This window comes from Cuculus canorus, chromosome Z (assembly GCF_017976375.1).
Source record: "Cuculus canorus isolate bCucCan1 chromosome Z, bCucCan1.pri, whole genome shotgun sequence".
In the NCBI taxonomy this organism is placed as follows: Eukaryota; Metazoa; Chordata; class Aves; order Cuculiformes; family Cuculidae; genus Cuculus; species Cuculus canorus.
In genome coordinates this window covers 65,855,670-65,872,414 of record NC_071441.1, presented here as the reverse complement: position 1 = coordinate 65,872,414, position 16,745 = coordinate 65,855,670, and the positions used below count along the sequence as shown (strand labels likewise).

Here is a 16,745-nt window from a genome sequence, read left to right as displayed (position 1 = left end):
AACAGTTAGGTTTAAAGTTAAACTGCCGGTATAACAGGCACATTGCAGATGTACTCTTGACTCAGAAGAGCACATGATAATTATATCTTCTCTTTGGAAGTAAGCTACAGTTGTGACTCATGCTAGTGCAGGGAAAAGTACTCTTTAATGTGTGTATGTGTATTTGTGAATATGTGTATATACAAATATAGGCTCTTGTCAGAGAGGTGGTTATATGTACAAGTATGCATACATACCTGTTTATGTAAAATCTTTCACAGCTTAGTGATTTGTCTTCCCCACACTCATCAACTTCAACTCCCATGACTGGAAAAGGGCAGGCTTTCTTTGCTGAGTATGCAAGGGATCAGTTTTCTGTTCTTATGAATTAGAGAAAGAAAGTATAGTGTCTTAATCTGTTTGCTGACTGCAGAGCCTTCTGTTAATTAATTAGCTGAGTTTTAGGAACAAAAAGAAGTACAAATCTATTTCAATGGTTGTCGCTGGTTTATAAATTTATAAAGCAAGTATGGATTATGTTTAATGTTTACTGAATATGTAAATAGAATTAGTCAAAAATTAGTTCTATATTTAGGGATATGCTTATGAAAGTAACTAGTGACACTTTGAGAGCTTGTTACCCAGTACCAGTGAAGTGCATGGCATTGTGCAACATAAAAAGTAGAAACCCTTTCACCAAAAGACATCAGGTAAATGGCTGAGCGTGTTCTGTCTGATCTTTACCTTGTAGTATTGAAGACTTTTTTTTTCTTTTAATAGAGGAAAATATATTGCTGCTATTTATCACATGGACTGTGAATGAGGTAGTTGCCCATATTTCATTAATATTTAATGAGAATTGGGCAACGGAACTTGAATGGCTTTAGCAGATTTTAAAATACTGTCTACATGCTACAATTAAACAAGACCCTAGAAATAAAAGAAACACAGTTTGCCAGGCTTTATCCAGCAAGATCTATACTGTCTGTAGTACTTTTTGGTGAACTGTCCGCGTTTACATCTGCTTTCTGTGAAGACATTTTCTTTTGGTGTTTCAACAGGAAGAAATCAGCTCCTTCCATCAAGATAATAAAGACGGACTGAGTGACAGCACGACAGGTATACAATAGCACATAGTCCTTATTTTCTTTTTTGGTTAGGTAGTTCAGGTGGTGTGAATTATTGAAATCTGGTCAGAAATCCTCTGTGCCTTTCCACTTAGTGAGGAAAGAGACACTAAGTGTTGGGAGTGGTGCTTTGTAATTTGCTAGCAGCTCCCCACCAAAACTTCCTGCTTCTGTTGCATGACCTAACACATTTTTTGAGAAAGAGTTTCTAGGAACGATTTCCTTGCTCACTACACTTACTGGTTATGGGAACAAACTGTTTAATTAATTTTAAAGGTTTGAATAACTAACCTGCTAGCACTTCCTCTTTTTTAACCCCTTTTTTTTCATTCCAAAGGTGCTGATGGTTTATTGGGTGTGAGTTCAGAAGCTGACCAACAAGATCTTCTTCTGTTGATGCAAGCAAAAATTGCTTCTTTGACATTGCACAATAAGGAGCTGCAGGACAGGTTGCAGGTAGCATATTTTTGTGCTTTTCCAGCACTCTCTTAATCTGCTAGCAGAACAAAGAACTGCTTACTGTTTTAAAGAGATGTATTGTGAAGATAATTTAATGAGCTTGTTGGTGGTAAGATCATGGAAGCGCTCAGTCCCAAAGAATTAAATCAGTGTTCTGATCTTCTCACTTTTCCCATAAATTACTGAATAACTTTGTTTATTATTATAACCACATTCTAAAAGATGTTGTTAACAGTTGTGTTAGCAGAATTTCAATTTGCATGGCTTTGGTTATTAGCTTAGGGAGATCAGCCCAGACTTTTAGAGAAGCTTGGCACCTAACTGCCTCTCTCGCTGTAGATGACTAAATGGGAGCAGCTGGGTTTTGAATTTTTCTAAAACTTTTTTTGATGGTGCTTTAATTTTCTCTCTGTAGGATTTGGAAAGATTTCCTTGCTCACTCTATTCTAAAAAATATAATCATGTACTTGTTTTTACTGTGCAATTGTTTGGGTTTATTTTTGCACAGGAAAGAACACCTAAAGAAGTGGATTCAGCCACAGAACCTTATCATTCAACCCAAACAGAGTTGGAGCAAACAGCAGATCGACAAAATGAGTTCTCAGCTCAAGAGCTGAAGTCTACATTAAACACTGCCGAAGTTCAAGAAAAGTTGACAAATCTCAGTGAAGTAAAAGCCAAGTACCTCCAGGAAGACTTAAAGGGTGTGCAGAGGAAGTTAGAGAATTCTGAAGCCAAAAGAAAGCACACAGAAGCTCAGGTGCAGTCTAGAGTTCCAGAAACAGATCATCTAAATAGCACAGGCATTTCAGAAAATGGGTCTGATCTTAACGCGAAGTTCCAAGAAACTCAAACCAGGTATGAGGAAGTTGTGAAAGAGGTTTCAAATGTACAAAGGCAGGGGAAGCTGAGTCTTGTTTCCTCTGAAAGTGAAGAAAATGGTTCTGATCTGAGTAGGTTGAAAGTTACATGTGGAGAAGTTGAAATGCTTAAGCAAGAACTGAAGAGAGCGTTAGAGGAAAGTGAAAGGCAAAAAGAGAAGGTGAGAGAGCTACAGAACAAGTTCGAAGAAAGAGAGCAGAACGGAGCAAGCAAATTGCCTGTGGAAGAATGTGAGGAAATGAAGAATGCATATTGTTCAGTTATTGATAACATTAATCAAGAAAAAGCACTGTTGATTGAGAGATACAAAGAAGGACAAGAGGAAATTAAAAGGCTACAGGACAAGCTGACAAATCAGATGCAGTTGGAATCCAGTGCTGGAGCTGGAGAAATGAAAGATGCAATGCACAGAATGGTAGATGAGCTCAACAGACAACTTAGTGAATTGTCTCATTTGTACAAAGAAGCGCAAACAGAGCTTGAAGACTATAAGAAGAGAAAAACTCCAGATGATATAGCTTTGGACTACATTCCTAGAGATGAACATGAGAAACTGATGCAGTTAACAAATTCTTTGAAATACAAAGCAGAGAATGAGTTATCAGAAATTCGATCCCAGTACACGAAAGCATTAAATGAAGCAGAAGAACTAAAGCAGCTGCTAGATGCTCAGAAACAAAACTCTTTGCCAATTTCTGAACACCATCAGGTGATGAATGTCCTCAGAAATACTGTAAAGGAAATGGAAAAAGAAATAAATGAGCTCAAAGCTCTGCTTGCCAACAAGGAAAGTGAAATAAGAAACTTACAGAAGGAACTATTGGAAGAAAAAGCTGCAATTAGTGAGGCAATGGTACCCAAGGATACGTATGAAAAGCTCCAGTCATCTCTAGAAGGTGAAGTTAGTGTTTTGTCATCCAAACTGAATGATGCAATCCAAGAGAAGGAAAATGTGTCCTTAAATGTTATGCAACTGAGAAATGAAGTTTTGCACTTGAAAGAAGAGAAAGAAGGTATGCGTAATTTGCTTGAAGCAAAGGAACGGGAGGTGACTGGTCTTCACCAAAAGTACCAACAAGCTCAGGAGGATCTTCTTGAAATGAAAAGGTATTCTGAAAGCTCATCAAAACTAGAAGAAGATAAAGATAAAAAGGTTAGTGATTCATGACAGTGGAGAGGCATTTCGTGAGTTCAGACTGCAAAACATGTTGGATGGTGCATCAGTGACCTAATAGATGATATGTCAGGCATCAGTGTGGAGAAGCTTTTGAGTGCATTTGCCCATCCGAAAATTCAGATATCAAAGTTGAAGTAGTTTTCAGTATGTTTAACTTTACAGTTGGTTTACACTGCTTGTGAAGATCTTTCAGTTTACCTCTTTTAAGTTCTGCTTAGGTTGGGTTTGCAATATTCAGGCAACTGAAGTTAAAGAAGTGAGATTTACAGCAGGAAAAGATCCCAGAGGAAACAAGAAAATAAAAGAACAGAAAGAAGCAAAAATTCACTCTTCTGATGTTACTATATCATCTCAGCCTTGGCATGACTTGACTATTTTTCCTCTGTAGCTACTGTATCTGTTGCTACAAATTTCTTTATAGAAGGCTATGTGTTTTGCTAGCTGTGAATAGCTGGCCTATGGTTGGTATGTTTCTGTGTTGTGTTCAGCAGCAGTATTTGTAAAGGCAGCAGATGCCGTCCTTGTTTGTAAATATTGCTGGCTTTCAGCACAAGGAATGCATTTGAATGGACTGGACTATGAGGGAGGATAGAGAAGCATTATTGTAATCCTTTGCTAACATGATGTCTGTGTCTGTTGAGTTTATTTACATCTTGGTTTTCTGCATTTCTTTAAATATAAGTCAAAAATAACCCCAAAAGGAAACACACAAGAACACTATATTCTTTGCAGCTTTTCCTGTAAACCTATGTTTTGCCTCCCTAGATCAATGAAATGTCCAAGGAAGTTTGCAAATTAAAAGAAGCGTTGAACAGCCTTTCTCAGCTTTCCTACTCAACCAGTCCCCCCAAAAGACAAAGTCATCAGCTGGAGGCATTACAACAACAAGTGAAGCAGTTGCAGAACCAACTGACTGTAAGTGTGGCAGTTTCTAAACCCACCATTATTCCCAGTTTTCTAAAGATATGCATGCCATTCTTCGCTATGCCTTGTTGAAATCAGATGAGTACAATGAAGGAATTTTCACCAGAGAAGTCCTCTGATTTCCCTGAAACATTTAGGAATCTGCAAGTCACAAATTGCTCTTTAGATGCAGTCTAACCAAATAAAACTGTTTTCCCCAATATTATTTCCACAGAAAAATCGTGGAGCAAAGTTACTGTACTTGTAGTGGAATATAGTGACCAGAACTACTCTTGAGACCCCGATTTGTGAAAAATATGGCTAATGTGCAGTGGATTTTTATGTTATCTCAAGAACATTCATCAGCTGAAGTATATTTGGATTTTTAAGCTAAAATAAGTTTGACTTTCTGGAAGAAAGTAGGCACTGAAGCCATAAAATTTCAAACCAATCAAATCCATCTGTTTATAGGAAACAGTTTATTCTCTGAAATTCTGAACAGCTTAAAGATCTATATTTTTTAATGGTATTTGTGTATGAAAGGTCAAATCTTCTAAGCTGGGTTGGGTCACAGTTGGTATTTTTTTAAAGAGTTTGGCTGTCCAAAGGAGCACTTTTAATTCACTCCTGAGGGTGAAAAGAAGGTACTGTTCACCAGCGGCCTCTGTTGAGAGCTCTGGAGTAACTCTGGTAGAATTACTTGGTGTTTGCTTTCCTACCTTCCCCAGGAGGCAGAAAGATGAGTCAACATGGATATAGGCCAGAAAAATTCCCTTAAGTGGGGAGGAATAAGTAGGCAGACAGTTAAACACTCCATCCTGTCTGTGTAAATGCCCAGACTATTTCTTAACACAATCCACCGAATCTGAAAGGACCTTTCATTTTCCACTCTCTAAGGACCAGCAAAGCAGTTCAAGGTGCAAAGATATGCAACACGTTAGGACAGTGGATATGATTTAAAACCGGTCAGAAGAATTCTTCCCTCCCTGTTGGCTAACTCCTAACAGTTTCACGTTTGTTTGGAAAGGTGGCTTCTGGGATATGGCAGAGTGTGATCATGAAAGAGGAGGCTTGCCTTGTTTGAATGTGTAATGGTTAACTGAGGAGTTCATGGCTTTGTAAGCACCTCCTCTTCCCTGTGAAGGTATTAGCTGACAGGTGGGCCACTGACTTCGGGGAAGAGCTTAGTTAGGGCTGATTTGTCAGAATATTGCTGGCTTTTCTCAATTCTGGTTGCTGATAAGCTCAGAAGTATATGCTCATGCCACATCTTTGAAGCTCATTGCTTTTTATGGCTAGTATCATCTCACCAGTGTATTTACTGAGATGGGTAGAATTACAGTGTTTCTGTGGACCGTGCTTCCAAGCAAATTGTTTTGGGTGGCTTTTGGCATGGTACTGTCTGAGCTGGTTTTCTGTGCATACATAACGCTATGTTTTGTAATTCCCCAGAGCACTCTAAATCTGGTTGGGGAGTTCTGAATTTGACAGTTCTGAATGCTCTGTGACTTTCTGCTTAACTGTTTTCTAGGAAACAAAGAAACAACATCAGGAAGTTGTCTCAGTTTACAGGATGCATCTTCTCTATGCTGTGCAGGTATGGTTGTATATTGTCAGTTACACAGTGTTGGTATTTTAATGAAGGATATTTCTTCTGTAGTTTAATAAGAACTTTGTTTTATCCAAGGCATCCTACCCGAAAGGTGTGATTGTGTAAGCACAAATTTAATACTGCTTCCTTTTGGGAAATTGATCTAATTACTATGCCTCAAAAATAGTTTGTTTATCTTAGAGTAGAGCAATGCTTGAAGTCATTCATCTCTTCTTCTTTATCCCCTTGTCCAGGGTCGAATGGATGAAGATGTCCAGAAAGTGCTTAAGCAAATTTTATTGATGTGTAAAAGCCAATCACAGAAAAAGTAAACAAAAAAGGCCAAGGAAATCTCCCCATTTTTATTAATCCCTTTACGGGTGTTTATCTAGATTTGCCTTAACATAAGATTTAAAATTGGCAATTTGCTGCTTTTTTGTTATTGTGTTGTGAGGTGGATTTGTTTGTCTGTCTTTATACCACTTCCTATGTGCATTTGTATGTGCAGTAACTAAACACGTGACTGCTTTTCATATCCAAAATGCAGGCATGTTCTTCAGACTTTTTATTTCCACCACTCCATGTCATGTTTACCCTGACAGTACTTTCTAGCTTCCTCCAATAGAGGGAGGTTAATCTAAAGGAAAGCACTCACTTTTACCTGAGTAAAGGTGAAATTCTCCATGAGGTCTTCTCTACTGTTTATAAGCTGCATCTTATTATTGGGGATAAACTTAGTTGCTTGATGTAGTAGCACTCAGATTCCTGACATTTTGCCATTTGCAGTCTTTGGCAGAGCAGAAGTGAGCCTTGCAGCAGTGAGCAGAAGTTGATATTTATGCTAAGCCAGAACATCAGACAACTACAATTCTTAGTGTAATGTTGCTTAACACACCGTACGGTAGCTGTCCCAGCCCATCCAATGCACTGAGTACACAAAAATCACACCATGCTTCATAGTTTTCTTAAACTGCCTGGAATGACACTATTTCAAAGTTAAAATAATTAGTTTATTGAAGTTCTGTACAAAGCAGTACAGAAACATCTGTATAAACAACCCTTTATGACAGGTTTAGCTATCTATGCAAGCGTTGGCCATGAAGCTCAGGAACAAAACCAGAACATATACTTTAGACAAGGGATTCTAGTGAACACAGGATGTTTACAGTGAATGGCAATGCCTCATACTTCCTAACCTCACTTTTTTAAAGATCTTCTCTTCAGTATATTTTTATTGGCCCTCTAATGAACTCTTTTGTAACTAAACTATTTTTTCTACGTAATGTTTGCATTCAAGTTATTAACGAATATTTTTAGGTAATCGTCTTTTAGAGAGGTTCTTTTTATACCCCCAAGTATTCAGTAATAGCAAAGCATAGTGAAGTGTTTTTAGTTAGTAAAAGATCTGTACGGAATAGTAGACCTGTCTTGTCAGTGTGTTCTGGAGCAGTGAAGTGCAAAATGCAATTCAGCCTGCTGTTTCAAAAAATGTAGAAAAGATAGGTAGAAAACAGCAAAAGGTATCAGAATTTCTACTGCCTTTTCTACAGCCCAGGGGGATCAGTAAAGCCTTTGTCAGCACTTTTAAATTTAAAAGTCAAATAAAAATGCCTATTGTGGTATAGTATGAAACGATGGAAAAATATTTCTAAGCACACACTGCACTTGAGGCTACAACCATTCTAACGAGCTTGCAGCTTCACTATGGTGTTTGTTTTATTGCCATTAGCGGATGTGTCTCTAATAGAGAAATCTTCCAGAGCTATATAATCTATGAAGTTTATATAGAGTCAGTCATAATATGACAAGAGTCAGCAGTGCCTCAGGCTGACTGGACTCATAGTGCACTTACATCAGATAATTCCTAACCCTGGTGAAACTAAAATGGAATTTAAAAGCAAAAAGAAAAATCACGCCTTTGCATCGGTTAGACCTTGGTGTTACTTTTCTTGGGCGGTTTAACTAATGCCTGCTAATTTTGAACAGTATTTTATAGTTAGATGGTTTTGAAAATGCTCCAAAGAAATGTGAAAAGATTTTTGCTGCAGCACTTCAGAATGAACAACAAGATTTTAAGCATGCTAATGCTGTAAAGTGTAAAACTTGATGAACCATTTTGTAGGTTGCCTGGTAGATTTAGTCTTCTACTTTATTTTGATTTGTATATTTATTACAATTATCTTTGTGGAATATTGAAAATTATATACTATGGCATAGCAAGTTTCTTTATATGTAATTTACAAGAAGTTTCCTTATGCAGCAAATAAACTATTTCCAGTTTCTACATCTTTATTGGTTTTGTGACTTCATTTATTTTTTGTATTGAGGGAAATCTCACTACACTGTTTTAATGTAGTGCAAATGTTCTGTATCTCATGCTTTGATTGCTGTCAGATGTAGTTTCAGGGAGGAAAATATGGTACAACTTGATTATTGACTTCTTGATCTGTCAGAAAGAATCAAATCCACTCCAAAACCATTTCTGTCATGGTCAACCAGCTAGCGGTAGTGCGGTTTCCTCATCTGCCAAGGGATGCATTCCAACCAAGTTTATAAAACTACCCTAGTGCAGTAGCACAGATAGGTGAGGTCCCACAATTTTTCAAAACTGCGTTACTCTATCACTTGGCACTTCATGCACAGAACTATAGTGAAAGTATATGTATATATATGTGCGTATCCATGTGTATAGATGGGTGTGTATATTTCTCTTTGAACTTAGCAATAATTATCCAGTGAAACTTTTATAATCTCCACTTTTTCTGAGTGTTATTTGAGAAACTAGTTTTTCAGTAACTTATTTGCTAATATCTTCCGGTCTGAGATTGGAACACACAAATGGCAGGAAATTGCACCTTTTTGGTTACATTCTGAATGTCAAGTAGCTCTTTAGCCTCTTGTAGAAAACTTCCGTAAGCTACTCAGTACTGGGTTTCCTCTGAAGACCGCTTCTGACAAGCTGGTACTCAGACTGTGTTCATGGTGAGACCACCTGGCAGGACGGATCGTGCCAGCTTTGATGGTGTTTGTGCCATTCCAACCAACGGGCCTGCCGCCTACCATCTCACATCTGAATTGTCTTTTTGTTTTCCTTGCGGATGGCAGGATGCCAGCTCTGTTACAAAACAGGGAAGATGACGGAGAGTGAAGTGGTTCAGGAGATTTCAGCAGCAGTCGGGCAAGAACTTCTTGGAGTGTGCCATGTCGCCTTTATGGACGGTCTTTTGGCTCTGCAACATGCACATATGCCGTATGTAGTGGCATGTGGCTAACATTTGAGCTCAAGGGTGGTTGACTCTCTGAGATGAGTCTGGCTACCTGGGCATGTTCCACGCCAGCAGGACAGCTTCCTATACCAAAGTGTGTGTATGCCCCCACTGTGGCTTTTGGCTGTTCCCTGCTCATAGGTCCCTAGTGCAGGTCATTGGTCCTCCTGTACCTAGTTTAGTGTGTTTGCCTTTTTTCCTGCACAGTCCTGCTTCCAGAGAGGTGAGAGCATCAATGCGATTCCCCAAAGGCTGTTTTTTTAGAGGAACTGAGGTTGAGAGTAAAAGTAACAGTTTCCAGATGGTTTATTCAGGTACTTCATGGGTAGCGGCACGAGGTATGAAGCTGCTATTTCCCCATGCTGGCTGAGGAGGGGTAAGTTGTGGCAGAAGGGCCTGCTGGTTTCTGTCCTGCCGCTCCTCAGGGCTCAGGTCAACTAAGTGATAGTGTGCTACATGTCAGCACAAGACATCAAAAGCCAAGGGAAGGCCACACTGCTGTGTACTATGGTAGGTGACTGTGCACTGCCCCAGTAGAAGCAACCAAGAGAGGGACAGCGGAAAAGCTGGATGGAAATCACTTGGCAGATGCTACATTGCCATGTGGAGCTGTCATTTAAAGCCCACTTTGCTCAAGGAAACTCACAAAATGCAGTGGTTGGCTGGATGGGGGAAGGAGGTGGGTGGTGCGTGATTTCACCGCTGTGAGTGTTTCAGTGCTACATAAATTACTGTTGCTGTACATATGTTGTGGTTAGACCATAAAAGGTGTTCCCTCACGGGCTTTGGCAGTGTGGGCTACCAGCCTAGGGTGTGCAGGAGGGAGGAGGATGGGTGAAGAGGCTGGAAGTCCACATAGGCCACGGAGAGCTTGCCTCGTGGTGGTGGAGCAGGGATGTCCACGTGAGCCTTGGCCCGTCTGACCCAGGAGGCTCTGGCTTGGGTGGGGCTAGCCAGGGAGACCTGTGGCTTTCTCCACCCTTGATACCAACATTCATCTGAGAGAAAGGCAGCCACGAAAGGCTGAAGCAATCTGTCATCGTATGCGGCAGAGACCCACGTGCTGCAAGCAAAACCGCCTGGCTTTGAGCAGTGTGGTCAGGCCTCCCAGCACAGGGCAGATCCTGGAGCACAGGCAGCCTCTTGCAGCTTTGCTTGTCTGTGGGGCTGTGGCCCCAGCCTGCTGCTGCAGACTGTCTTGAGGTCCACACTGCAAAGCAGCTGTACGGTGGGTCATGGTGCTGCATGTTGAAGAAACTCATGGAAAAGCTCCTGGAGGAATTAGTTGTTGACGTTTCAGAGCAGCAGCATCGTCAGGTGTGATGTAACCCTGCACATATTCTGCAGGCACAAGCATAATCCAGTGATTTTTTTTTTTTTTCAAATAGGAATGAATGCAAGGCTTTTAGGACAGATGAGTGGTTTAAATCCTCTGTTCACTGTGGTTTTGGTCTGACACAGGAGCACTATAAGTGTTTTGAATTTAATGTCAACACAATTCAAGAGTTTGAATACCTTGAAAACTTTTACGGCAACACAGTCTAGTTCTGCAGACGCAGGGGTGCTTGTGGATGCAAGCCAACACTCAGAAAACATTTCATGAAAGTGAAGTTCCCAAATGCTTTTCTTCATCCCTTCCTCCTCCTCTCTTCTGTTTGGATCTTTCACTGATCCTTTTGAAAATAAACAACAGAAGCGTTAAATACAGGCTAGAACCATACTTTATTTTGGGTTTATGTCCATCTTCTTCTCAGGGTAGTAACAAATTAGTTCTGATATCAGCGGTTGTTTCCATAAACCCTCTGTCTTAGAATTACAGACAATGGTGAGAAGAGCTGATGTGCATTAAAATCTGTGATTTAATAAGTTTATACATATTTGAAGGAATCTGAAATATAATTTTTGTACTTGGCAGAATAGTCCTACCAGCATACTGCTGCTGGTGAGAAAGCTGTGTGTTTTGTTCAACATCTACAAATGTTGGGTTCCCCAGGTTACGATTGCGTGTGACAAAATGTCTTTAGGAGAAATGACAGTCTCTGGTTGGACTCAATGATGGGATCCTGGGGTGGTGTGTCACCACATAAGGCTCCTCTGGTGGTCAGTTTTGCCCCTTTGCACAAGCAGTAGAAGTTTGTGCTCTTAGTCCCCTGTCCCAGCAATGCCTTCAGGAGGGTCTTGTTTGTGATGCAACTTGTAATTCTGAGGCATTTTATGGCAACGCATCTGTTGCTGTTTACAGAGCATCAGTTTACAGACACTTCTTTTGAGTTTAATGCAGGTATTCACACAATCATCAGTTTTTCAGTCTAGTGTATTAGAAGCGTGTTTGCATGATGATCTGTCCAGATTCACAGTGTTGGCCCTCCTTGCACGTTTTCCAGCAGCCTGACGTGCTCAGACAGTTGGTAATGGGGCCTCCTACCAGCAGCTGAACATTGGAAACAAGCACATCTCGGTGACATCATTCCCTGCGAGGGGCTGGAGCCTGGCTCCTTTGCGGCTCTTGGTAGGCAAGCATCACTTGAATCAAAACACACATGCTCGCACGGGAAAGCTGTCACTCTGGTGTAGTCACTCTTCCATTCGCGATTAATCAAAACACTGCCGGGTCATGGCTGGGCCTGGAGCCACTGCATTCTTGCATTCCCTGTCCTCAAGAAACAACAGTCCTGCACTGCACTGTGTTTAAAAGGGCTGTCCAAAAATGTTTGGATGTACTTGCTTCTCCGTAGGCACTTTGCACCCACCAGGAGGCATCCCCCAGAGTGGAGGCTGGGGAGCAAGGAGGGGCCTGGATTAAGCTGCATGTTTTGAGACAAAAAAAAATTGCAGGGGAGGGACAAAGAGCTAAAGCTGGTATTCCTTCCCCAATGAGTCTCCCTTGCAGTTGGAAAACAATGTGGAGAGTGAAGACACAAAGGTTCTGCACTGCTCCATTCCTAGAAATAGCTCCTCTGGAGTCTTGCTATTCAAAGCACAGCTCCCAAAAAGAGCAGTGCTCCATTCAAGAGCTGGTGGGCCATGTTGGGATGTAAGCACAGCTGGATAGATCATAGAATAACTAGGCTGGAAAAGACCTCTGGGATCATCAAGTCCAACCATTCCTATCTGCCACTAAACCGTGTCCCTGAGCACCTCGTCTACTCATCTTTTAAATACCTTCACACGTTGCAGAGCCAGGTGCATCCATGCCTGTGCAGATGTTGCAGAGCTGGCAGGTGGCAGTGGAGGGTGACTGGATCCCTGCGCCCAGGAGGAGGGCAGCATCTGCCCAATACTGCCTTTCTGCCCTCATCCCCTGCAGCCTGTGTGCAGAGGATGTGAGCCAGCGGTGGGAGCGGGACTGCCCCAAAGCCCTGCATTCCATGAGGGTGGCTGCACAGTATCCACAACAGTTCTAAGATTCTTGTCTGTGCTGCCACGTGAAGAAATCATGTGGCATCCAGTGGCACCAATGGCAAGGGGCACGCTGGCAGACTGACCGCAGATGCTTTGGCTGGTAAGTCTCCAGCAGTATGTTCTTTTTGCAAATATCTGTGTAATCAAAGACATCTGTGATCACCGCATCTGGGTTGTGGCATGGAAGAAAAGGGTGTGCAGCTACACCAGCTGCCCTTGAGCACCTTTGCACAGGCCACACCTCTCTAGGAGCTTCTGGGACCCTTGCTCCCCTCCACAGAGCCGATGCTTGCAGGGGACACCTTCCTGCGTGCTGCAAGCAAGTAACAGCCTGAGTTTACCCCAGCTCCTCTTGGACCTGTTTTATGCCTCTATTTAAGTTTTATTAGGAGAGTGAATGTCTCCAACCAGCTGATGGCAGCTGGGGAGAGAGCTCTCTCTCTGAGTTGAGGCAAACAGGTTACTGTAACACAATGGGGAGAAGAAACGTTCTTGGTGACTCATCAGGCTACATCTATAGAAGCGGCTGGGAGTATTCCCAAATGCTGGAATGAAACCCACCCCTATTATTAGACTGCTTGGTAGGGGTCCTGCCATGGTGTTGGCCCAGGTCAGCCAGCAGTTTTTGCAAATAACTGCTCAGCGTGGCTTTGGATCAGCCCATTCCTCTTTGCAGGTGGCCCTGCACATTGCAAGGTGAGGTTTCTGCAGTGCCAATCCCAGCTGCACAGCATCCCAACCCCTTCATCCTCAGGAGTATCTGATGCACTGTCCACATTGGCAGGTGATTCCTGGGAGCCAGCACCAGGACCTGCATCTTGCATTGCAGGAGCAGCTTTCCACCTAAATGCTTACTCCTCTGATTTCCTGGACTGCAGTAGGCTATGTGTGGAATATTGAGGTGCATGTCTTCTTGGACAGCTGTCTGAACTGCAGTGCAGTGTTGCTGCAAACCTCCTGCAGTCACTGCCTAACGTAGTGGAGTGGCTTCACCTCTTCCTCAGTGCAGCAAATGCATTGCTGCGCTCCATTGGCATTTATGGAGTAAAATCCACATGAACGTATAGCTAACAAACCTATCTAACTAGATCAGTATAGGAAATGTATTGAGACCTCCACAGTCAACCAGAGTCTTACCTGCCTTGGGAGATTAGGAGGCTGCTACAGTCTCCATGGAGTCCCTTCCCTCAGCCTCACACCAAGAGCCCAGAAAACCCAATGTGTTCTCCACTCATGTCTGCAAGAGGCAGCCAGCAACAAAGCAAGTTTCACACCTAGGTTTTGACCAGTGCCTCGCTGGGGTTTTGAAATGCAAAAATAAACAATTGGGGCCAGAGTTTCCAAAGAGTTGACCCGAACTCACCAAAAGCTGTTCCATGCCATCACAGAATGGGGAGAAATTCCCACCATCTATCTGCCCTCTGGAGAGGGCAGATTTTCAATGGTATAAAAAGAAAGGGGAGCTTTTTCCATTTCTTTGTTGTGCAGATCAGATCCTTCTAGACTTCGTTTGTATTTCTTGGAGAGGATACTTGCACAGAACATTCACATTCATGATGGATATTCAAGCCCACTCCTATGAATTCCACAGAGATGAGAGCTGCATGGGCACACTGTGACATTTGCCCACAACACTCACTCCCTTGCAGAGCCCCCACGATTAGAATTAGTGATGCAAATGCACCACTGTTCATTAAGAGTCCAGCTAAGAAAAGCAGCAGGCTAGGAAGAGCCTGTTGTGGCCTTTAGCTTCCATTTCTACCTAAGCATTCCTGCACTCTCCACCCCTCAAAGACTGATCCATATAAAAACTAGTTTCTGCCTCAACAGGAAACCATCAGGCCATGATGCTGCAATAAGTCTGTTTAAAAAAAACAACTCCATTTGTTCAGTTTAGTGTTGGTGCTCTATCAGCAAAAGCACTGTTTACAATTATTTATAGAATTACTACATATTTATTTTGGTAAGACCCACCTGCTGGATTCTTGGAGGTTTACAAAACGAAGTCCAAGACAGACACCTGCACAGAACAGGATGTGGCTTATCTCTGCTTTTCCAACTGCTCTGCTAACCTCACTCAAGACCCGTCTGATTGAGAATGTAGCCACATGTAATTAAAAAACCGATTCTTTCTCATGACTAACTTTGAAACAGAGGTATAGAACTCAATTCCTTTTGGGGAATTTTGTGCTCACTAGTCTTAAGAGATCCAAATGGTTGTGGATTGGCGTCAACATGCGAAAGTTAGAGAGACACAAGAACTTCTCAGCATGGTGGGAGATAACATTAGCACCAGCATTGCTGGTGCTTTGTTGCATAAAGATTACCAGGACCTGGAGCCAAAGCCACTATTTTTGCTTCCAGCATCTTAGCAAACTGACAGGACTCAAAGCTTATTGATAGTGGGTTTCAGGTAGAATACAAGAGGTGCCTCCTTAAGAACTTCTTAAGAAGTCTGTTCTTACTCTGAAAAGCACAAATCAAAATAACAGGAGGAAAAGTCACATGTTTGTTTTGTGGCCTCTGGATCTGGGCTGCATAGAGCCCCAAATATAGTAAATCAGCACAGCTAGGGAGCAGCTACAGCTATATTGAAGCCAGGTGGAAAACGCTGGCTCCAGTTCCCACCTCCACAAATTGTTTTTAGTTACCACCACCATTAGTTCTGAATACTTACATGTACCATTTCATAAAAAAAGCAGGTGGGCAAAATCTGAGTCACGATAAGTCCGTTCTGTAATATTACTGAAGGAGGAAAAAAACTGTACTAGATGTGTTTTCTACTGCAGGCTTCCCCATGTCTGCAAGGGGCAAAGACTCGCCAAGTAGAAGACATAAAAGTGTTCTAAAGGTATTGTCACTTGAGTTGTGGATCTCATGCAATGTGGTAGGAAATTAAACCTAATCTATCAGTGGAGCTCTGCAGAATTTTAGCAATTTATCAGGTCAAAAAGATACAGTCGCCTTCCAGTCTCTTCTTCACTCTTTTTATTTTACTGTGCTTGAAGGCAGCGATCCCACAGAGTCCACCACATGCATATCCTAAATTCACTCCTTACCTTACTGTGAGGAGCCTGTAGCCCAGACTTCCCATGTTTTTCTCCACCTCCCCACCTCCATGAGTCTCAGCTCTGACTTAGTCCAGCTGGAGTACAGACATTAGGTCTTGCTCAAATCATGCGTGTCTGTAACAGCTATTACTTATGAAATGCAACAGTTACTTTCTGGTATTTTGTGGTGTTCTGACTTCTTAGGATATTATTTCCATGATCACTGTTGGTAGACTAAGAAATTGTTAAAAGTACTATTTTAAGAAGTAATATAGTACATCTGCAGGCAATTATATAAAAGTACAAATGTTAAGCCACAGTAATGTCCTTGAACACAATATACGGAACTCTAAAATAAGTCACGTTAAGAAAGTGATGTGTTCTGTTTAATTTTTATCCTGTCACCCAGAGATTATGTAAATCATTCTTAACACTCAGTAGTCAGGAACAGTATTAATAATTTCCAATGAGACCATAATTTTTTTTTTCAATAAAGAAACAGAAACACTAAGCCAAAAGGAAATTAATCTGTACTGAATACTTAAGTCTGACAAAAAAAAAGACAGTAAACAATAACATTCTAAATTACTTCTAAGTATCTTTATCAGTCCTGTAGCTCAAAGATTTGTAGTTGTTTTTCAAATGTACAATTTATTGCAATAAAGGGATGATCTTCACAGAAGACAAAATTGAACTGTTGACACTGTGTACTCTGAAATCAGTGCACTCTTGCTGACATAAGCAAGAAATGAAAAATGGCCAACAAAAGCATAAACAAACATAACAAAACTTAAAATAAATCCAGAGGACTTGGGTTCTGATGAAACTGTGGAACAATCAACTTGGGAACACATGAACTCCCTAGTTTCCACATGTGCAAAGCAAGACCTCATATTGTCATATTTGTCA

The 16,745-nt window shown here is 41.5% G+C and overlaps 1 protein-coding gene across 6 annotated transcripts in view; it reads left to right on the top strand.

Annotated features, from left to right (window-relative positions):
* The window catches only part of RAI14 (retinoic acid induced 14), an 84,952-nt gene extending 76,550 nt beyond the window's left edge, over positions 1-8,402 (top strand). For 5 of the 6 annotated variants that reach the window (XM_054054312.1, XM_054054313.1, XM_054054314.1 and 2 more), the window contains 6 exons: positions 1,041-1,098; positions 1,444-1,562; positions 2,074-3,600; positions 4,390-4,539; positions 6,059-6,124; positions 6,373-8,402. In XM_054054312.1, coding sequence (XP_053910287.1) covers positions 1,041-1,098; positions 1,444-1,562; positions 2,074-3,600; positions 4,390-4,539; positions 6,059-6,124; positions 6,373-6,450 — 1,998 coding nt within the window. In that variant the 3' untranslated portion in view covers positions 6,451-8,402. Of the gene's footprint in view, positions 1-1,040; positions 1,099-1,443; positions 1,563-2,073; positions 3,601-4,389; positions 4,540-6,058; positions 6,125-6,372 lie in introns of those variants that run through there. The other variant, XR_008447798.1, reaches the window with a different exon arrangement.
* Positions 8,403-16,745: the final 8,343 nt, after the last annotated feature.